The following is a 25,034-nucleotide window of genomic DNA, read 5'->3' on the forward strand; positions in this document are numbered from 1 at the left end:
CTGTTGACACCAGTTAAGACTTTCTATTGAATGAAATGTCTGTGAAGCAATACAGCCTCTCTCTGAACAAGACCCACTTTCAGCAACCTGCGGGGAAATAGTATAATCACATCTCGTCCGTGTGCATGCAAACACGCACGCACATACATACATGCATACATACATTCGTAAGTACCTATTTAAGTATGTATTAGCATGTAGAGTATTTTGATAGGTAGATAATTGAATTGGCTTGTATCTGCTGTTTCAGATTATCCTTTTGTTCTTTATTAGAATATTGCAACATGTAAACCTGACAAAGTCAAGGTAAAATTTTACTCTTTATAGTCTGAGCTGACAAATTTAGATGGTAGTGCACCATTTATTTCACGTCTTTGTCATTTTTTGATCTGTAAGTGAAGTCAATTTTCAGGCGCGGTTTATTTTGCACGTTTGAACTGATTGTAGAATTCGTGATAGTGTCAATAACGCGAATATGTCGAACGGTGCAACCGTAACATGGTGCAACCGTAAACATGTTTTTGCGACTTTCCTCTTCTAGATACAGTAGAGTATTGAGTACTATCTTAGTGTGTGTTTCTGTTTCTGCTGTGCTACTTATTTCAAATAGACAAAGTCGTTTTGCCCAGTAAATGTCACTATTGCTTTTTAATACCTGGAAAATAATATCAACACTGACGCCAACGCCAGACAGGAAGAGAACTATTATAGTACAAGGTAACATATTTATTGCATGCGTTGACTGTGTGGTCTTATTTTTAAGAAAGGATTAAACGAAATGCTTTCTAGCTATCGTTCTATTATTCGTAGAAAAATACTCTGCGACTGTGAAACGAGCGTCAATGCCCTTTCTTGGAAGCTGCACACAAACGCATTTTAGGTATCATTACTGTGTATCTGTCTTCACACGGAGAATGCCGCTTTTAATTCGTTGATGTTTGTATCATTGCAGTTTACTTGAACGTAAACCTTTATATCACCTGCCAAGACTCTTGTGTGATTTTAAGTGATTTAATAAAACAGTCATAACCACAGAACAAAAAAAAATAATCATTACTAAATAATTTGATTTTTTTAAAACCGAGCAACATTCGATCAGTTGATAATTATGTCCCTTATTTGCCTGGAGTTTTCTTAACTTTATATCACTCGTTTCATGGTTTAAAAAACCAATGTTCTCTGCGTGACATTTCAGAAAAAAAGTTGAACGAGCTACACAAAAAACTAATAATTGAAACTGTCAAAAGGCACCTTTTGGCGATAATCATATACTTTAAAGCCAGTTATCGTTTTTGAATTTTGGTTACCATCAAATCTTCAGAGAGATATTTTTGTATCCTCTCCGTAAGCCACATAGTCTTTGAAAATGTCACTATTTCATTCCTTGATGTAGGATACGGTCATTTGTTTACAGTTTTCTTGTACTTGCCGCCATATTTTTGACTTGCGAAATAATTTGTTGTTAAAATCTAAGCTATACCTTCGTCGCCAATGTTTGAAAAAACTTCCTGTGGTTACACCTCGGTGAGCATTTCTATGCATAAAATTGCTTGTGATCAGTTGATTTTAATTTGATTTCAGACCATCTTATCGAAAATATACTACAGCAAATGGGGCTTTCATAAAACTTGGTAGGTGTTGATAAACACTTTGCTTTTCATTCGATTGAGTGGCTTTTATATCCCAAGTATAAAGAATCTATATATGTAAACAAGAATAACGCCTTTTGCAGCAATAAGGTTTTGAAATACGTATTTTTGAAATCCATTGAACACATCGTACAGTCAACACCACTTGAATAACCGACGAGCTAGAACTTATTTGAGAGTCCCTAAACTCCGCTTGGCAAGACTAAGTGAATATTCTTTACATTTGAACATTACTTTCATGCATACCTTACGCCAATATTGGTAAGTCTAGTTCGAACACATTGTTTCCGAACTCAAATTATTTTCGTCTCACGCATCACATGATTCCAAACAGGACGAGAGCAGCAAATAGAGTCTCCAGACTTCGTACACTGAATCCCTTGACTACGGTTTAGACTTTCGACTGCCGATTGTGCCGATCACAGACAAATAGTATAGACAGTCTATGTTTCTCTGTGTGCCAATGTAGCTTTTGCTATTAAGGTAGAAGGCGCGTCTGGGACAGACTGTCAAACATTTCCATTTCCTTTCTGATTTACCGCTTGTGGGACCCATTTTGAAGCCCTTTGAATATGAAAAAATCTCACCGTCTTAGTGTTCTTGAAAATCGAAAATTTTATTTTACTCTGTAGAGTTAGCACATGCATGGCGGCCATTTTGAATTTCAAATATCAGTAAATCTGGGGTATACTTGTTTCTTAGTACCAAAACTTACATGGTGACCCATGATTTTTATTCTAGACTTTGAAACAAAATAGTTGAAAGATTCCTTGAGGAAAGCTTGAGCAAAAGTAAAAGTCTTTCACTTTCAGGGCGCTTACTACCTCAAGTGCAGCTCAACGTTTCGCTGGCTGCGCCTTTGGCTATCGCCATCGAGCCATAGGCTCTTGGTTGTGGGGAAAAGCAGAATTCGTGCCTATTCAACGATACAACTTCGACAACATCAGCATTTTAAGCAAAGGGGAAGGAGGGACAGGTAATAATGTAGCCCTAGTGAAGCCGTTGTTATGCAACTATATCTTCACAGAATATCACCCGAATTTTCTGTGTCTCATATATTGGCACTCCCGAGAGCACTGCAAGCTGTGTCATTGATGATATGTCTCTCCGCCACATTGCGGTCGAGAATAATATTATGCAAATTTAAATTCTAATCGCCATTTGAACATTACCCGTCCCTGATAATAAGAGCAAATCGGCTGCCCTGTACATCATAAATAACTTCCCAAATCACATGAACATTCGCGCAGAAAGTGAATAACCACCGATCGGCCAGTTTATCACATTTATTTGTATCATATTTACCGATATAATGTTGAAGTGTTTGTATATACCTGTACATTAATTAGCCATGCTTTGGGAATTGCCCCAAAAGATATATGTTTTCATTCATATTTACTCAAACATTGCTTGTGCGAGGATAGTAACATACAGCTAAGACACATTATCCTGATGAGTTCAAAAACATGACGTAATTTTAGTTTGAAACTAAGTAAGTTATGAATGAAATATTATGAACCATCGATTTCTATATTATAAATAAAAATTGCAACTCTCTGAGGCAGATCTTACATAAAATGAAAATTAGCTACATACCTACAAATAATATTGAAAATATCTTCAGTGCTCTCTAATAGAAACAAAGTGTCGACATGTAAACTTGATAATTTACCAGATAAGGCGTTTATGTATTGTCATGTTGCGTGGTCGAGTTCAAGTTGGATCGTAATCGTTCCGGTACGTATATTCATAGACCCTGGAGCGTCTATGATGGTGGTGGTCGTTGCTATCCCGGTTGCTCGTATGAGGGGCCGGTATTACCTTTGAGCGCTGTAATATTTCCCACCAAAATTGTAGGGCAACATTTTAGCAGTTTTTATGAATTTTTCTGTTATTGTTTTGATAATTTTGAACCAAACAGACATCATATTTCATTGGCTACAGATTTTTATCAAAATTTTGGCAAAAATCTGAAAAAATTTGACTGGGGTTACATTTTATGAAGGTGACAAAAATTGACTTTGGCGCCTTAAGGGTTAAAGCACATACAGGTGAGTGATACACCATGATTCGGTTAGTTTAATTACGATACTTCTATCACAGGTGTCCGGAGTTGCCGGTGTACATGCATAGAGAGAGATTGGTGTCCGGAGTTGCCGGTGTACATGCATCTCTCTCTATGCATGTACACCGGCAACTCCGGACACCTGTGATGCATGTACACCGGCAACTCCGGACACCTGTGACTTCTATATGGTTTCAATATCTAGAAAAGTTTGCTGTCTACAAAGCACATGGCATGGTCCACCACAGTCAAACAGACTGGGCTTGTCATTAAAGTCTGTACGTCAAAGTCTCAGGGCGTCTACATCTCAGTGTCTAGGCAAACGTACAGTGCCAGTCAGCAAAACCAAAGGGGAGGAAGGTCGCCCCATCTAAGTATGACGTCAAACACATTCACTAAAGGAAGATGAACGGTTACTTCAAAGATCCGGAAAATAAACAAAGAGAGATCATTCTCACGATTCATTACATGTAGGGTAACTATCGGTTAGATTCATTGTCAGTCGTTAAAACTAAGGGACTGGACAAATATTACAGGGGGGGGGGCCGGAGTTTTTCAAATGATGACGATGCGCGAAGAAAAGTGATCCTTCAAAAGTGTTTGCAAGAAAGAGTCATACCCTCCCAATAGTGATCCTCCCCTGCGTGTCGCAGTTCGTGTCAATAATATCTTAATTGACATATAATTTTCAGTTGACCTTTGAACTTTCAAAGAATACTTTTTAACCTTTACAAATAAGCACTTAAGTGGAATTCCAATATCATATTTGTTGTTCACATCCGCTCTTTCAAACATCCTATTCTCATCATGTACATTTATATCAATTGTCAAACATATATAAAAGCATAGATTTAGCTAGCTTTGTATTGTAAAAAAATTATTCACAGTTTCCTCATAGACTTATGAAGAGTGAACTAACATTTCGGTATAAATTCCAAAATCAAATTTCTTGCACGCAAATGCACTAGTAAACACCCTAGTCTAATCAAGTACATATTATTAATAATCAAGCGTCTATAAATACACAGATTTAGCTAGTTTTGTAATGGAAAAAAATATTTATATTTTCCTCATAGACTACAATGGATTGTGAATCAACATTTCACCCCCAAAAACATCGGTCCTACCTTCCCTCCCTGTAATTTCTGTCCAGTCACTAAATTCAAAAGACTAAAATTCTAAGCAATCGTTGAGATATATCACAGTATTTTCTCTCCATATTGAAGCAGATATTGGCTGTAATTTACGTCGAATGTAAAAAAGACCCCGCTTCCAATAAAGTAATCTATACATGGTACATCGCAATTGTCATATTTGAATCCAGCTCTCAAATTTCATTGAATGCGGTTGAATACATGCAGATAGACAAGCTCCCTTTGTTGTGGGGCTAAACAGTCGGTTAGTGTATAACATTTTAGTACGCAACGGCGAGAACATGCAAGCATAATGCATGTAGCCTACTCAATGCTTCAAGAGCTGAACTGAAAGCTTCTCGGAAACTGCATCACTTGCGGCCTTTATTCGCTTGGAATTAATCCCATACTTTGTTTTTTTTTTGTCGCAGCTTCCTATAATGATGATTAGCATGTAATTGAAAATGTAGCTTTTAAGCTCACTGTCAGCCAGAAAAACGGCGCCGGTGACGTGTTCACGGGATGCGTTGCTATTATCACGTACGATCCAGTCTTGAGGACATGAGACGATCCGGGTCGGCTTATAATGTCTTTTTTGTGCTGACTCTTGCAAAATTACAACAATTTAGACTTCTACCATGGTCGGCCTCAATGGGACAAAAGCCTCAAGCACATGATTTGTCATTTTCAATCACAGACATGGTTCCCGTAGTCTGACTTCGGTGCTACTGTGTTCTGTACTTTGCTTACTTCATCGATGTACAGGTGTGTGGAATAGCAGAATGCAAAATAAACTTTTTTATAGATTAAGAATCATATTATTATTTACCAGTCTTGCTAGCAAAACTAGCACCTAGCTAATACCACTCCATCTTGCTGCAGACCTTGAAATGGAAGACGCTGATTCTAAACTTCAGAATGCTGTTGGAAAGGTGGCATTTCGCATCTATAATGGGTTCTTGTAAACACAATAATATCATGTCTTAAACCTGCTTAGACTGCGTTCACAAATAAAGGTTGATGGGGGAGGGGGGCAGGAGGAATCACGATTGAAACCTTATTTTTTCAGATCCCCCTCAATGCCCACAAAAATTTTCAAGTTCCCACCTAATTATCATATAGCCGCATATTTATTAGGGATGCACGCAAAGAAAAAATAAAATGAGTTCTGATGGCAGATGTTCAACATAACCTGATATTAGCAGTTTGTAGAGTCATATTACCAGGGCAAATTCTTAAATTGATTCATTTTTAAATACATCAGTGGACTTTTTTGATTTTACAGTCAAATCCAACTCGATCTGGCTAGGTCAATGGCACCTGCTGAAGAGCCTACAAAATGACGATCATAAGAGAGTGTGCAAATTGTGAATTCCTGGCTACATTAGATGCTGCCTATATATATAAGTCTTACAAAATTGACAATACTGGAAGGTTAAAATATTCCATCAAATAAACGTTTCAATCTCTGAAATTTTTGGTGTACTAATGATAAATTTAGTAAAATTAAAGTAATTCTATTTAGTCACACATTTTTTCATTTAAATTAGATTCCTTACTGTACAAAGTTTTATTTTTGTGTTATTTTACGATGAGAATGTAAAAATTTAGAAAATCAAGCATGGTGATCCCCACCTTTTTTCTTTAATATTTGATTATTCTCATATGCCAAAATTCAAAAATCCCTGATAACTTTCAGGTCTCCTGGTCTTCCATGTGTTGCTTCCTGGCTTGATCTTGTGTAAAAGTATATGTTTCACTGTCATGAGAGTCACATGACCCGAACTCTTCTTCAACTACATCATAGTCAGAGTTATCTCTGTCACTGACGATATGCAGTGACAGTGATACTGCCCTTTGACAGTAGCAGGGCGGTAGCTGTGTTAACTTTGATGATTTTGACAACAATTGTGTTCAGTTTATACAACTGCATTCTTGTTCTACTTCCTACAGCGTGTTGAACTGTCCACTATTCAGCTTACAAACACAACCTGTGAATATGGGCCCCTCATTTGTATCATTGACAAATGACTTTCAGTCTGGACTCTAATTCAATTATCACCCAATATTCATATATAAAGGCTTATGTCGACAAACTGAATATTGTTGGTTTCAGCATGCTGTAGAGAGCAGCAAGAAACTGTATTTGAGATACTGCATAGAAATATTGAAAATTTCTTCAGTTGCAGCTTCCGCCCCGATACTAGGCCTACTAATTTGTTTTTTTTTACGAAAATTCATACATTTTTCGATTTTTTCGAGACAAAAGTAATGAATGCGACAAAATGGTTCTAGAGCTTGTTTAACTATCACTAACATTAGAACAATTGGATGACATTAAAATGTTATTAATTTTTATTGAATTACCCATTAAACCTTGGAATCGTAAAAAAGGGGAACCGAAAAGTTTTCAGCTCCCCCTATAGGCGGAGCAAAACTTTTAGTCCCCCGTCTACAACCGCAAAATTTTCGAATCCCCCTGAATTCCTCCAGCCCCTCTAACTATTTTTTTGGTGACGCAGCCTTATATTCATTGTATACCCGTGACGCAAACAGTGGCTGGCGAAAAACTTTCCTAAGCTCTGTATAATGTCTCACCAGAACTTACGCAAAGATTGTATGTGGATGATCTCAGCCCATGAACTCTGCCGGAAACGCAGAAAGGTTAATACCAGAGAAAGCGCACTTCACAAAGATTGCCGGAAACTTCGGATAACGCGAAAGCATAGAATGGTGATCAACAGACGTAAACGGCTGCAGTCTTTATCGAGCATTGAACTCACCGACTAAGATGCCGACTGGGAAAAGGCTACACGAGCTCAATGTATAACGTCAACAAAGTAAAATTAATCATCGCCGCGGAGAGAACGTAAGCAAAGAAAAACAAAAAGGCAAGCATTAAATTCTACGTTTCCCATTCGATACCCGGTTATTGCGTTCCTAATACCACAGTCCCTTGTAATACTGATGAGTCAGTGTTACATTTTCGGCAAGCATTTCAGAGATTTCTGTCTCAGAGTTGAATAACTGCAACGTTGTATCGGTGTTAGTTATAATATCAAGAGAAACTACAGATTGGCACTTCTCTCTGAAACGTTGTGGATTGTGTTGTTACATTTGACGCTGATAAGTCTGGTAAAATATCAGTGTCGAAACCCTTTTTTCAATTTTCCTCAAAGCGTTTCAATGAAGTATATTAACCCTATTCCTGCCAAGTTCATTAAGTCAAGTCGGTTAAAACTGGTGAGACAGAAAATGTGTCACATATGACGTATTTTAACAAAGACTTGAAGATGTGAAGCTCCCTGAAGACAGAGATATTGTAAACATCATTTTTACGGACTAAGCTACCATAACATACCAAGTCCGGTTTTGTCACAATACCGATTTTTGCTGACTTGGCAGATGGGGAAGTGATACTGTCTGGCAGGAAAAGGGTTAACGTACACAATTGAAGTTTCATGGTGCAAGGACAGCTTTACAGAACACTTTATTTTCCTCACTTCAACACAAATTCAGGATGCGGATAAAAGTTTAGGGTGTGAATGGGTACTGTTACATAATTGTACGAAAAGAGTATACAGTAACGTTGTGGATATATAAAATCACAGTCCTGTGGAGGGTCCGCCATAAAATCATACAGTTTGAAAGAATGTTTGACATGATGAATTCATTGAAAATAAGAAAGAGGCTCTTCGCGTTTTGCCTGCACCTTTTAGATTAAAATCGAAAAGGTAATTTTTGTTCTCAAATTGTACGAAAACGCGATATCTCCCAGAATACGAGGAGCGCCCTTTTCTCGTACTGTCTCGCTACAGTTCCATACCGCTGTGATATTTTTGGATGGCGGGCTCAGTTAGTTCATACGTTGTGTTTGCATTTTGCGGGGGAAGATATCCACAATCACCTGACAGAGCACTGGCTACACATCTAAAAAAACGGGGAAAATTATAAAAACGATCTTGTATGCAAACATATATTGATTGATTGTCTCGGTGAATAGCTGATTTCATTTGGTATTACATTGTTTTGTGCACACCATATTCGCATACTGTGCAGGCGGAATGGAAAAGCGATGCCAAATAAACTGTATGATTAGTGTTTCAGATAACCAGATAGACATTTTCCAGACTTTTTAAATGCACTTTTGATCAGAATAAACGCATGACTTTACAGGTACTTTGCACTTTTCTTTAGGTCATAGTCAGTGTAAAATGAGAGAAATCCCCAGAAGACCTAGACCCTAATTCTAAATTACACACATTATACAACCATATATACTTTTGAAAGCAAAGCCTCCGATACTCAGCGTCATCCGATTGGTTTATCCATGTCGCTGCAAATGGATTGTAAAGGTTAGATAATTGGTTGTAAATAGGCTGATTTGGGCAAATTACATGGCACAGACCTACATTTATTGAAATGTCAACCGCAGCGTTAGTTCACTCTTGTAAAATGTTTGATGTACGGGGTATTTAAAAGCGTTGTTTGCATGCAACTTCGCTCGTAATATAGGTTATGGTAGAATGCGCCTCGGGGACAGAAATTCGGATTCTGAAAATGTTCAAATACTTTTCTAGTGTACCGCTCGGGGGTGGGGCTTATATTGTAGCTCTTGGAGTAAGGAAAGTTTTCGCTGTCTTAGTGTTTTGATATATCGGAAAACTTTATTTTTTCCCAGTAGAGTTATAACACATGGATGGCGGTCATTGGTGTGTCGGGAAATATTAGGGATAATTTGTTTCTCTAGTACCAAACTTTGCACTGACCCCTAATTTTTATTCTTGATTTGGCAAGAGAATGGTTGAAAGTTTCATTTAGGAAAGTTAGAGCTATAGCTTAAGTCTTTCAGGTTCGAGGTGCATACTACCTTAATAGTTTAGCGACTATATTTATGACTTACAGGTAGATATCTCAAACGCGAGTTGGAGGGGCAGCAAAGGACGAATACTTGCTGAGTAGCGATAGGTGGGGAGCATGCTTCATATCGACGAAAACATGAAGGCATGAAATCATTTTTATAGCATGGATCGATGGTCTTTCTTTATACCGCCATGACTATAGGCATACGTGCTTGTCAAGCTACCGACACTCTGAACGGTTCGAAACATCTGCAAGGTTGCCAGTCCTGACTGCTTAAGGTAATATGCACCTCGACAGTGAAAGACTTAAACTTTTGCTCAAACTTTCCTCAGTGAAACTTTCAACCATTCTCTTATCAAAGCAAGAATAAAACCCAGGGGTCACCGTGCAAACTTTTGTACTAGAGAGACAAATAACTTGCGATTTCTTGATATTTGAAATTCAAAATGGCCGCTATCCCTGTGTTGACTCTATGGGAAAAATCAAATTTTCGATTTCCGAAAAACTAAGACGATGAAAACTTTTCTTTCGCCAAGAGATTCAAAATGAGCCACCACAAGTGATAGGTCAGAAGAAAATTGATAAAATTTGAAGGCCCGAATTTCTGTCCCCGAGGCGCGTTCTACCTTAAAGCCCCATTAGCTGTATCCTTTTGAATCAAATGCAACTTCAGTAAAAGTGCTTACTGAAGTGTACTCACAGAATGTTTTTTTTCAAACTTAGATTTAACACAACTTAGATTTAACAACTAAAATTTAAATAATTTTCGAGCTGCAACTCACGTTCAAGTTGATATAGTATTATTACGTGTCTCCTAAGCGCCCAAATAATCCATCAAATTCATTACCAAGGATTGAAACAGCGACATTTTCATAGACCGAGCGGTTCGAAATCTAAAGCATCTACGCGAAGTTTGGATGATACATTTTGTGGTAGGCAAAATGCAAAAAGATATAGTAAATGGTGCTTAAAAACCACAACGCTGGTACGTCAAATATTCGAACTCTATTTTAAAAGAAAAAGAGGGAATTTAATTTCAAAAAGGCCGTTCGCTATAGATGCCAATGCGCGGCCACAAGGATGGTGAGTCGGGCGAGGGAAAACCTTTGTTTTTTTTAATAACGAAGGTATCTGTAATTTCTGATACGTTAATGCGAACCCTAAAACTACTGCAATCGTCGGTCAATAATTATTGTGTTATTAATTTGCTCAGTTTCACTTTCAAGTTTTTAAGTTGCGTGTCCTTTTCTCTCGCTGGGCCAGGTTATATGAGCTACTGTTTCTTACATTTGTCTGTGGTTTGTGTGTACAATCATAAACCCATTTTTAGAGTACATATGATAGAGTCGATGTCTATGTGTTTTCGATACTATACAGATATACGAGGGCATGACGTGCGATCACTTATAATACTGTATTGAATACAAATAGCCCCATAGTACAGTTGATGTTTCCACGTCTTTCGTCATTAAGTGCTGAGTACGGTAAACTGAGTGTGAAAGCAGTATTTTAAGGTAGCATGCACCTCGAAAATGAAAGACTTCTACTTTTGCTCAAACTTTCCTGAAAGACTCTATCAATCATTCTCTTTTAAAAATTATGAATAAAATCTGGGGTTACCGTGCAAATTTTGTTACTGGAGAAACAAATTATCCAAGATTTACCGATACTTGAAATTCAAAATGGCCGCTATCCCTGCATGGAGAAAAAATAATATTTTTCTGTTTTCGAAAAACTAAGACGGTGATTTTTTTCTTACTCCAAGAACTTTAAAATGGACCCCCACTAGTGATAGGTCAGAGAAGGTAGACAAGAAAAGAACTGTTAAAGTTTGAGAGTCCAAATATCTTTGCCCAAGGGGCATTCTACCTTGACAGAAGTAACGCCATTTGTAATGTGCATGGCGGCATAGAACGACGCCAGAAGGATTTTACCTATGCAGTATGAATTCACAGCTCAATTAATTCCGGCAATGGCTGCGCAACCTCCGGAGTTATAGCTGGCTGATACGGGATAAGTGAAACTTTAGTACTCCTCTTATAATGTTTTCAAGGAGAACCATTTGAATAGCGCACGGATGACTTAAAGATGACCCTTGGAATTTGTAAATCATGTCCACTATGGTAGACTTCTGGTAAAGCACATGTAGTGTCGCCCGCCATAAAACTAATCGATCTTTATAACGGTAGATCTATCTCAGTCTTGCTGTCGATACAGTAACTGACTTTTACGTCGCCCTTCCTTCGTACTTTTGTTTTAATTTTTGTTTTCTACTTTGTCACGCATAATGGAATACGTGGCCACCCTTGCGCCGCTTTTCGATGACAGTAGCTTAGTGGTTCGTAAATGGTATCATTCAATTGTACCCGGACATTCAAGTTGTACGCGCCGTGCCTCGAGCCAACTCGAAAGTACACCCGGTTTACTTCTGGATAACTTGACCAACTCCGTTCTCCGCGGAGACATGATGATTCTGCGCGAAAAGACTACAGCTCGAAAATGACAGCTAATTTGAAAGATAATTAAAGAAATGAAAATGACTATTCTGCCCTTTAGAAGATAATGGAGACCGGTGTGATCATACATAGAATGCAGCCTTTGATTGCCAAGCAATGACAGGGAACTAGTCCAGTCCTTTTAGACATATATCTTTCTGGAGGCCATTGATTTTATAACAAATAAATAAACATCGTGCGTGCATCTTTAGCCCTAGGTTGTCAACGTAGGAATCTCACGACATCATGTTTCATGGTCTTTGTTTAGTTAAATGGTAGTACAGAAATTTTCCGCCTGAGTCCATGTTCTAATGTAACGTTACAATGGAACGTTTCTTCCGAATAATAAAAAAGCAAGGAGTTCAGCGCGCTGTTCTTTTCATTTGAAGCTAGAACGCTATACTTTCAAACTTTTCACTGCGTATTCTTCAAATGTATGTATGTATGTATGTATGTATGTATGTATGTATGTATGTATGTATGTATGTATGAATGTATGTGTTATATATATATATATATATATATATATATATATATATATATATAAACATACATACATACAAACATACATACATACATACATGGATAAACGTGAACGTGCCTTCAAATGAAATTGCTAAACATATCTTAATATATTACTGTTGGAAGTAAGCTTATAATAAAAGTCCGGTGGTCATCTTGCTTTTTTAAGCGAAGCGACTTACACATTTTGTAGTTATATAGTTATCATTACTTTATTCTGTAAAAATAAAGACAGCGGGGTACAAAAATATCTTTCCCTGCTATGAAAATGATACATAAGGACAATTATCAAGCACATATATTTCATAAGTAAAAATGTTAGCAGTTAGCATATTATAAAAACGATTTTCCCGTGCATCTATTCATCGGTGGTCGGATATCCAGTTTATGTAAGAATTGACTCTTACAAATTAAAGTGATATCAAAGTTTATTTAACATTCATTATTCTTTTATTCTAGATCAATATATTCAGTCATGGGTTTAACGCGCAAAATGAAATACATGGCTCAAATAATCCGAAAATTACAAATTCAAAACTACCTTTATTTTTTTTATAAAGTGATAATATGTACAAAACCATAAATGTTATTGCGTATAATACAAAACAAAACAACAACAACAACAACAACAAAACAACAACAACAAAAACGTATGGCTGAAGTCGATCTCAGCAAGGTACAATCAAAAGAACGCAAAAGATTAATATCATTCAACCCAATAATACAGATAAACAAAAATAGGATAAAACAGAAAAAAATACTACAACCAACGAAACGAACAGAAGATATGCATGTAGCTGCCAAAACGTCTGGTATGGACTGTTTTTTACGTCAGTCGGAAACCCCTATAGACCGTCTTGTCTATTGATATGGTATCTTCAGATTTTTGTCTTTGACCTCCTTTCCTATTTTGGCATCAAAAAGTTCGTTTTGAACATCTGTGAAGTAATTCTTCCAGTCGCCGACTGTACCTTTTCGCACGAATGGGTTTTGTCCCTCCGGTATTAGCTCCTGATCAATGATCAGCATTTCAGACAGCCGGTTTCGCATTGCATCGACCGTCGTGGCCGCTACCACCCTTTCTACGTTGTCATCACTGAGTGGACGTTGGAGGAACGTTGCTATTTTCTGAATCACAGCAGGCAAGTTTTCGTTCATTTCTTCGTACGTAACGTGAAGGACGTTGTCATCAACACCCTTTTCGGACCAATCGGAGACGTACTTCAGCCACGGTGAGTAGGGAATTCGGTCCTCCAAGAAATCCTGAACCGTCTGGTCGAAGTCTCCCGACGAAAGAGCGCCGTGGGCAAAGCTCTTTAAGAAGTGATAAGTCGAAACACAGACGTCTTTTGGATTTCGGCTTACATGGATGACCTTGGCGCCCTGTTCTTTGATGAGATGCAAGGGGAACATAGACGCTGGTAGGTGAGTTCGCAAAAGCCTCGGCGACGGCAGATCTTCGCACTTGATCGTATCCACGACCACCTGGCGTATCCCTGGGCGTATTTTGAAATAGACGTGTTCTTCGATGATTGAAGCCTCCGCTGCGCACCCTAGCCGTGCGAGTCCCCAGTCGTCGTACATGGACTTTAGCACCTCTACCAGCCACGTATTGCCAGACTTCGGGAACCCACTGACCACCACATCATGGCGTCGGAACTCGAAGGTGTTGACCACCTGGTCCTCCAACTTCTGCCTGTCAAAATAAGGCAGAAAGACGAACCCGTTCAGCGTAAAACAACCACCTTGCCCCGCCATTATGTGCTTACACACTGGTTGTACTGGTTCTGCTTTGTTGAACTGCTCTGTTGAAGTAGGAAAAGTACGGTGACCTGGCCTGGATAGTGAAATATTACTACCAGGTCATTTGACAGGTTCAAGCGATGCTTTTACCTCTAAAGGGGTAACTTTATATGTAGAGGGCGCATGAGTGAGGGGGGCGGGGTGTAGCGGCGTGAAGATGGTCAATGTCGTACGGGGCGTCAGCTTGTCACTTCAGAGGGTATTCAATATATAGTGATCAAGGTCTGGCCTGTACATTTTCACTATTGGTCTACCAAAATACAGAAACTTCGCATTCTGCTGCTGCTGCTGCGATATGAACTGGCCTTCGGGCCTTCAAGTTGACAATTTGAATATGAATATACGCACAGCTACATTCTTGAATGGGGTTTGGGTATGTGGTAAGCGATGATGGTACCATTTATAAGAGAAGTCAGAAAACAAGTCAGAAGTGAAGATTGAACATAAAACGTCTGTGAAAATATTACTGAGTATAAACAATCAAGTAATTGTAATTGAGGACAACAATGGAAAATAAGTTTTTAACTTTTTGTGCAATCCTCGGCAAGTAATATTCAGTGGCGTTTCCTTTAATTGTAACATTGTAATTGTGCTTGGTGTTATTTTATTTGTATTTCTGTGTATTTACTTTAACATTTTGTATTTTATCGTTTTCCTGAATATTTGCCTAATAAATTCAAATCAAATCAAATCAATTGAATTACTTAAAGTGTGTCCCCATATCATCTTTGCAAACGATTTAAAACTGTTGAACAAGGTTTCAGAATCCGACGTAGTCATAATTCTTATAAATTTATCACAGTTTGATCCGTTAAAAATCTGCTATGGTTCAAGATCGAATCCAAGTTATGTGTTAAGAAGACAGGCGCACGGAAAAGAGATAGCCCTCTTGTACATTACACAACTCTAAAAAGCCTGTATCTTGCGCATCGATATCATGACCTGATGTTGACCTTCCTCTATCGCTAGAGGTACGACAATCATCGAAAGCGAGCAAAAGCGTACTAGTATATATAAGGGTGAATACAGCTAAACTTCGGTTTCTAAAATACTTTTAAAAGAGCTATTGTACATAATTTATTTTTTACCTCAACTCTAGCTGTCCACATGCTTGCAAGTATTTGCCATTAAACGTAAAAGTATACGCCAGAAACACTTTTTGTAGCTGGCACTTGTTGCGCAAATCAGGCATAACCGAACCTGCACGTGGAAAGAATATTTTAAGTGGATATGGTCGAACTGTCTCCCGGGGTTGTCCAAACAGAACGAATGGTGGTATGTGATGGGAATATTCCTAGATATTTGTAACATGAAGTAACTTTGGTAATTGTACTGTCGATGGTACCGCTTTTCCACCGTGCTCTTCTCCAGTCCCTTTGAAGTAGTACTATTTCCGTTTTCATTCTGTCCGTTTTTTGTAAACAGAAATGATACAAATGTAAACGGGTAGTGTAAAATTTTGTATCGACTCTACAAAATTATTTCGTTCGGCCATTTAAAGAAAATTCTTTGTTTGCCGTCCTTGGATTTTTGAAAAATCTGTCAGCCAGCCAGGGAAAAAAAACAAACACAGACAAAAACACAAGTGTACTAACATAAGTTCAATTTTAATTTGGGTTCTTGTGAAATAATGATATTTTTATTTGTAGTAGTGTTAACATTGTGTTTGTTTTCTTAATTTTCTCTGAAATCCTGCCAGCACGCGGACGGCAATCTCGGCCTTATCTCGTATATAAAAGTGTAAACAGACTACCTTCACGAAGAAACTAATTTACCTTAACACTTTTTTCGCAAATGTAGTGCGATGATTTCACAGGCAGCGCCGCCTTCTAGCTGTTGTTTGGCTGAGGCATGGTTTCCACCGCCTCTGGTCGTCATACACCCACCATCACTTCACTTTCTTTCAATACCCGTCGGCATCTGCACCGAAGTATTACACTTCTGCCCTCTGGTGTCGGCTAGCAGTTTGAATTAGGCAAATTGGCAAGCAGTTTACTTCTAATTGAGGTGTACGTCTGAGCTGGAGAGGCGATAATTTAATATTTTATGTGTTCGGGGAAAAAGGATCTCTATTGCTTGATAAATTCGTCAAACAACAAAAGTACTAATAAATATTCATGGAAGAATAATTGCAGGAGAATAATTTTATAAGGTTTGATCATGTAATCCTGCAAAGATGCACATGTTACATGGTAAATGGTAAATAGAACATTGATATACATTAGTTACGTGAGTGCGATTATGGGCCCGAAAGGCGCGCCGAAAACTGTAACTGAATGATGCAATTCGTGGCTGGTACAATGCTTTGCAAAACAGACTTTGAATTTGCAAACATCCATATATCTCTGATATATATCTCTAACATATTAAAGTTATGCGCCCAAAGGGCGCGCCGAAAACTGTCACCGAATGATGCAATTCATGGCTGGTATAATGCTTTACAAAAACAGACTTTCAATTTGCAAACACCCAGTACGATGGTACGATGCATTTTATGCAAGTACGAGCAAGTACGGGAACACAAGCTTCTTGTTTGTTTTTCTGTTAACTACTTATATATGATTATTTCCACATACAATGACCAATTATAAAGAGTTTGTAATTGTATTCATGTTTGTCAATAAATAACAGTGTTTGTTTGTTTGTTTGTCTATTTATTTCCGTTGTGTTTGTTTTCAAGTATAGTCAATAAATGATACTTTAGAAAGTTTCTAATACAATCCAACATATTGGAAATAAAGCATACTCCGCCTTTGTAATGAGGAGTAAGCACTCATGCGTGTCCACCACTCTCTGAATACTCATCATTTCCACAAGAGTTATTTACATGTCCGTCCCCGGACATGTAAACAACCCCCTATGCCTTTTCTAAACCCCTAAATGAATCATTGTTATCAGTCAATTGCTGCACGTACACGTATTTTATTAAATGAGGGATAGACTTTGTACAGCTTCGATACCCCTGCGTGCCTTTTATTAGTCCACGATAAGTAAGGGAGCCTTCAGTAATTACAGGGGCGTGGGCCGGGGGAATGGGGGGAGGGTCACTTTTTAGAAAACAGTTCAAGGGGGAGGGTCACTTTTTATAAACCTATCTTGGGGGAGGGTCACTTTTGACAGAAGCTGATTTGTCCATGTGATATTTCCTGTATAGGAAATCACCAACAAAATACATACACATTATAGACAGCCATGCATAGTAAATTAACATTTCGGTGAAATTCCAAAATCAAATTTCTTACTTGTAACCACTCTAGTCTAATCAAGAACAATAATCTACTGATACTCAAGCAGACATGATAAGTGCACAAATTAATCTAATTTTGTACTGAAAAAAATCATAGTTTCAACATAGACCGCTATGAATAGTGAATTGACATTTCGGTGAAATTACAAAACAAATTTCTTGCACAACCATTGACTTGTAACCACTCTAGTCTAATCAAGAAAATTAATATCAATAATCAAGAGTACACAAATGCAAAGATTTACCTATTTTTGTATTGGAAAAAAAACTATTCGTAATTTCATCATAGACACCACGGATAGTGAACCAACTTTTTAGATGAAATTCAGAAATCATTTTCTTGTACACAAATGCACATTTTACTTCCCTATTCAAGCAAAGTACATTTAAACACAGAGTATCATAAACAGAGTGGCAACACTTGCATGCCTTTTGTTCCATGGTCGTCTCGGTAGACTATTGGCTTTTCATATTAAAATGAGCTTCAAAGGTGTTAAACTTTTTGGAGGCTTTGTTTGTGGTTGATAATTACACGAGATTATGCGAAACATACGACGAGATGGCATCGTACTGCCAGTCGCGTAGCAACCATAGTTACTTTGTGAGCTCTCAGGCCAGAAACACTGCTTCACGCCAATCAAAACATAACACGCCAGCAGTTTCATAAACATGTCCTTTCTTGACGCACGTGTAAAAGACGGTATGACTGACCGTAAACCATTGAGTAAAACCAGACAGTATCGATAAAAGACTTTCAAATTTGGTTCAAACACACTCATTATATATTCAAAAAATATGAGAGGAATTTTTAAAACGGTAAAACCCACTTTCCTGAAGCTCAAAACACTCCCGTTTTTGCCAGCACATCAATTCCGATCAGCACCACACGACAACAACAACACAAACTTTGTCGAACATACTTTCGCTTAACAATTGGTGAAAATCCGAAAATTACCGAAGGGTGCATGGTCGGCACTCTTCGGAAAAGAGAGCCAAGAGCTTCGTGAGGCGAGGCAAACACGGATTGCTTACGTAACCGCTTCACGCCTTAAACAATAGGTGTTGCCACTCTGTCTATGATACTCTGTGATTTAAATACATTATCAAACATATATGAAATACAGATATAACATGTTTTGTGGGGGCAAATTGTCAATAATTTGCCTGATAGACTACATATATTATGATTTGATTTTTTTGATGAAGCACTGAATCAGCTACATCTTGCCTTCTTATAGTTGCACAAAACATGGTGACCCTCCCTTAAATGTATGAAATACCATATCTCTTCAAAAATTCTTGCGTGATAAATTGCGAATATCCCTCCAAAAACGCCAGCCCTCCCTTCTGTAATTTGTCCCTAACATAACAATTGAAGCAATTGTTATTTAAATTAGCTGATACTGTTTTAGTTATTCCTGGGGAGAATACCGTAATGTTTTTTTTTGGGGGGGGGGGAGGGTCAAGTTTTAGAATGTCGGATGAGGGGGAGGGTCACATTTTAGACAGGATGATAGGGGGAGGGTCACATTTTACGGTACAGGTGTGCGCGAAATTCCCCCGGCCCACCCCCTGTAATTACTGAAAGCTCCCTAGATAAGATGATATTGATGAAAAGGAAGATGGATCATACTCACACGCAAGCCAATGCAATGAAGAAGATAATAACATACGTCCATTGCTTTGGCTCATTTCGGTTTTGCAGAACCATCACGGTCATATGTTAATTAAAATAAAGAAAATATTAAAATAATTCTCTACCGATAAATTGGTCACAGATTTCAGATTACGTTTTAGAAAGGAATATTCAAGTTTGTTTAGCCTTCTGTTTGTTTCTGAATACATGAATATTAAGTGTCCATTAGGCTTGCTGTTCACAGAGCCGTGAGGCTTAGGATAGAAAGGTCAGCTATATACATGTATATATATATATATATATATATAATATATATATATATATATATATATATATATATATATATATATATATATATATAATATATAGAGAGAGAGAGAGAGAGAGAGAGAGAGAGAGAGAGAGAAGAGAGAGAGAGAGAGAGAGAGAGAGAGAGAATCCGAACTGAATTCGGAGGGACGTGGGTTCAAGTCCTACATGGATCATTTTTTCAAGCCCAAAAAAATTGTTGTGCAGAGAGACTCAGCTGTAGTTGTGTGTTTTTCTAATTAGTTTATACATACATACATACATACATACATACATACATACATATATATATATATATATATATATATATATATATATATATATATATATATATGTGTGTGTGTAGTTTAGATAGGTAGCTCGCATGGCAGGGCTTTGTGTTACCGGCTACAGGTCCCCGCCTACAGCCGGCAACAGCTATTCCATGTAGAGCTACAATATCGACCCTTTGCTCAGTACTTGAGACAGGGTTTTTGAAGAGAAGACGATAATGAACAATATTCTGCATGGAAACTCTATCATCTTACAGAACTCAACAAGGAATAATACATTATGGATGTTTCATTCCAAAAATAGCTATTTATGAAAGCTCGTTTCACTTTCAGATAAGCTTAATCTCTCAATTATACATAAGCCGCCACCTTCGGGACTGTATGCAGATGGCTGACTGTACTTGTAATCTGTCTTCAACCACAGGATAGTGTCAATCATTGATATTAATCTGGGTCAAAAGGGATCACTTTCTTTGCCTTGGAGAGGTCAAATTTCCCTTCAAGTTTTCAACGTCGAGGAAAGTGCTTCTTAAGAAACACTTTTCAATCATCTGTTTCACTTTATTAACCTGCTGTCCAGTCTCGGCTACCCAGACTGCTTTGCGGGGCTCTCATCGGGTTGCACGGTGTTGGGGCTGCGAGAGCCTCTCAGTGCAGCCTGGGTAACCGCACTACGGCTATACAGTTTCTTCGTCTATTTCCCACGTTAACACAGTGCTTTATATATGTAATTGATACTGTTGTTGTGAAAATGTTAATTCAACCGTCAACAACAAGCCGAAAACGTGTTTGCGATTGCAAATATACTTTGAAACTGAATAATAAACAAAAGAGAGAAACACATTTTAAAACTATTATCCCAGTCCATCCACTGCTATTACAATTCCTTTGAAAGTCTCCTTAAATTGTATGAATCATCAAATCCTGTCATGTCTGACATAACATCCAAACTAGATTTATTTTTTACATATTAAACGATACTCTTTCCCATCCAAATGCTGTACAAACATTACCGACCAGGTGAATTAGTTTTTGAAACTTATCTGTCCTAACAGCTAAAGAAGGAACTCAACACGACTTGGTAAGTATAGGCGAGAGTGAAAAGGTAGCCCCGGTTATACTTTATAACATATTTTTTACATTTTATGTGCACACTCAAGCCGACGCACAGGTGTCAACTAGGTAGGAGCCTGGGTTTCCAGTGGTCCGTCGGATCGATCGTAGTGTATGATGACTGCTGAGTGAAAAATACTCCAAGTCGTCTCTGTACACCTCGTGCATTATTTCTGAAGTCGTCAATCATCCGTCTGCAAGTTGAGTAGGACTACGGCCGTCTCTGGGAATGTGATACTTCTGCACCACCCCTTCGAAATTAATACCAGAGGTTACTCTATTTAAAGCTCCATATTAAAGCTGATCTTTTTCTATTTTTTCAGAACTTTTGTTCTGTGGTTCCCTACGGGTGTCTGTAAATGTGTAACTAGCCATAACGACTAGTAACGACCAGAAACGAGCAGTAACGAGCAATAACGACCTAGAACTAGACAGAACGAGCCAATAACGAGCCATAACGAGCCAAAAATATGATCTGTCCATACATTAATCTACAAGCGCAGTTCCCGCCAATCCTGGAAATCCCGCCCTCTACGGCATGTTTGGACATGGTGCAGCCTGTTACAAGTAACGAGCTGCAGCGTAGCAATTACGGTAATAACGACCAGAAACAAGCAGTAATGAGCAATAACGAGCAATAAGAGGCCAGAACAAGATAGAGCGAGCCAATAAGGGGCAATAAAGAGCCCAAAAAATATGATCTTTTCCCCAATGGATTACTCATGCTAAGGGACGGAAAAGAAATTATAAGACGGGAGGGCTGATGTTTTTCAACCTGACGCTGAGGACAAACTAGTGAATTGTGAACTTCAAACGTGTTTCCATGAAAAATAGTAACGTACATCAATTTACGTGCTCAAAAAACCATACCATGAAACTTTTAAAGAATAGCTTTATCCTTTGAAAATAATCAAAATAAAATCAAATAAAGTAAACAGTGCACAAAAACCCTCCCTTCCCACCCCAAGGGACTGATTTCTTTTCCCTGTGGTTTGTAAGGAAAAATTGTTTATAGTTTATCCTGGATTACCATGTGAAGTGAGGTTGTAGTTTTGGCCCGAAATTCACATATCAATTTTAAATCCCACATATTCACTTCCAAACACCACATTGTAATTGACAAACATTTACAAATGCAAAGACATAGTCAGTATTGTATCGCAAAAAGAGTCCATGCTTTTCTCATAGATTGCCATATAGTAGTGTAAAATTAGAGAAAAATCATATTTCATGCACACACATGCACTTCTTACCTCCAAATTTCTATATAAAGTACATTATCAAACATATACAAATGTAGGGATATCGCTTGTTTTGTTGGGGAATTTATCAATGGTTTGCCCAACAGACTCCGGATTTAATTTTTAAAATGGGGCCCTCCCCTCATAATCTTTCTCCAGTCCCTTACCATGATTGCCGGCAAGGGTCAGAGTTCAGGCAAATGTGGTTTCATGAATGCAAAACGGATACTACGCGCGCTCAAGTTTATAAGCTCTCTGGGAATTGACTCTTCTGTCTTTTTTTATATCAACAATACATAAATGAATGTGAATTTTTCTTTTTATTCGAAAAATGTTTATCAGGCTTCACTCGTACGCCACGAGTTTACTGAGCACTGCCGCAGAGGTTTCGAGATTGTACAAAGCATGTCGTAGAGGGCAGGATTTCAAGGACAGGCGGGAAGTGCGGTTGTAGTTCACTTTATGGACAGATCATTTTTATTTTGCTCTTTATCGCTCGTTATTGGCTCGTACTTTCTATTTCTAGCGCGTTATTGCTTACTCTAAGAGCACTGTTGCAGAATTTTTTGGCAATACCAACGTCATAGAGGGCGTGATTTCTAAGCTTGGCGGGAACTGCGCTTTTAGTTTAATTAAGGGACAGATCAAATTTTTTTGGCTCGTTACGGATCGTTATTGGCTCGTTCTGTCTAGTTCTAGGTCGTTATTGCTCGTTACTGCTCGTTTCTGGTCGTTACTGATCGTTATGGCTAGTTACCACATTTACAAACACCCGTTTCCTACACTTTCTGCATTAAATCCCTAAACTATAATTTAATGCCAAGTATTTAGCATATCATCACAACCTATATGAGTGTAATCTACATTGTTATGGATGAAAATTGTACTCAAATCCGGACTAGAATTCATTTGTAAACAATAAACAATGATCACTACACACATACTAGCTGTGTGGACAAAAAGAATACTCGAAATTTCAGCGTGACGAACGGACACGGTAGTTGATATACAGAAGCAGAATACTGAAAAACTCGCTACAAGTTACAGCTTATGTCCCTTTAAACATTTTGAATACCAATTCTGATTATGAGAGAGTTCCCTATGCTGCAAGCACTAAACGTCTTGATGTTGTGCAGTTTTTAACTGTAATTTATTTATTATGCATATTTGATAAAATTTTGGGCGCAGTCCGTCATTAGGCTCCTTATCTAATTATCAATGCATAAACTTCAGGATAGCATTTATAATGTAGGCGTTCTGAGATAATAATTTGCCATTAACTTCAAAATAGACAAATCATTAACTCAGAACCTCTACATTATCAATGCTATTCTGAAGATAATGACAAATTATAAAACCTGCTATTGTTGCATATCATTAATGTATTGTAAAAATTAATATCAACTGGCAATTCACCTGTCTAATCGAACACAGAGGGCGCTATTACGTTTAGAGCTCATTACTCTGCAAGGTGTGCTGAAATTTGTAGATATATCTTCACTGCACTCCGACATTTACCAAACGATCAGCCCCCAATAATAATTTGTGTAGATAATAAAAAGAACCACATCGATCTGTATATGAACTTTCAAGAAAAATACCTGATAACGTTTGTGTTAAAACACACGGAAATCTGACTGAATAACAGTAGACAAGTAAATAGAAAAATAAAAAAATATAAAAAACCGTCAAAAGAGAAAAAAATACAAAGAATAAAGACAAAAAAAGTAAACAAAAACAAACAAATTACTGATGGACAAATAAACAAAAATAAACAAGCAAACAAATAAGTAAACAAGCAAACAAACAAATGACTTAGGGATCAATTGTGAGACTTCCATGAAACAGAATAGATTCACCTTGCTATGGAATGGTTCTCCTCTATAGGACCATTCCATAGCAAGGTGAATCTAGAGAGGAGTCTACCAATGGCCAATATATCACTGTTGCAAAACAAATTAGAATGCATATATAAATGATAGTGCATCGTATTTGTGCCAAATTTGAATGAAATCAGTCAAAGTGTGTGTAAATTATAGCTTGTTGCACAAAATGACTGCCCCTCAGCCATATAGGATTGAATGATGAAATAAATAGAGGTGCATATGTTTGTCATAGTGTGTTGTCCTTATGCAAAGTTTAAAACAGTTCGGTTCAGTCATGTCTGAGAAATGACTCTGGATGGATAGACGGACAGATGGATTGACGCATGCATGCAGGGAACAACGGAATCCAATCTGTGAGCAGACATTCCAGACTTCATCCAGGAGGAACTAAAAATTATCCACTTTTCTGTATGTTTTACAGTAATTCACAGTCACAGAAACTATGAATGCGAACGAAATCCCACCAACATATCACTGAAATGTACCTAATTGTTAGAGTTTGCCCCTTTAGTATTGGCACATAGCAAAATACACTTGGCTGACACATTATATTTCTGCATGTTAGGATGGAGGGCGGGGTGGGGGGAATCAAAATTTATTGAGACAAGGAAAACGTAAAAATTTGTGAGCTCATAGTTAGGGCGAGTGTATAGTTGACAAGGGATTTTTTTTTTTCAAAATTCTTTCCCCTTTTCAGTTGTGTTTCATGGTCAAAAGGTCATTCCATGCAATGATATTCAGGCAGAGATCATTGAATGAGAAACTATCTGGGAATCTTAACATATCATAAGAATCAATGA

The 25,034-nt window shown here is 37.8% G+C and overlaps 1 protein-coding gene across 1 annotated transcript; it reads right to left on the reverse strand.

Annotated features, from left to right (window-relative positions):
• Positions 1-13,588: 13,588 nt before the first annotated feature.
• On the reverse strand, positions 13,589-14,485 carry LOC139119539 (sulfotransferase 1E1-like). Its single transcript, XM_070683382.1, has one exon. The coding sequence runs from the start codon at positions 14,483-14,485 to the stop codon at positions 13,589-13,591; it is 897 nt and encodes a 298-aa protein (XP_070539483.1).
• Positions 14,486-25,034: the final 10,549 nt, after the last annotated feature.

The sequence above is a fragment of the Ptychodera flava genome, chromosome 20, assembly GCF_041260155.1.
Source record: "Ptychodera flava strain L36383 chromosome 20, AS_Pfla_20210202, whole genome shotgun sequence".
Taxonomy (NCBI): Eukaryota; Metazoa; Hemichordata; class Enteropneusta; family Ptychoderidae; genus Ptychodera; species Ptychodera flava.

Excerpts from the sequence above, each read along its gene's own strand:
- LOC139119539 (XM_070683382.1), bottom strand. The coding sequence starts at position 14,485 with ATGGCGGGGCAAGGTGGTTGTTTTACGCTGAACGGGTTCGTCTTTCTG.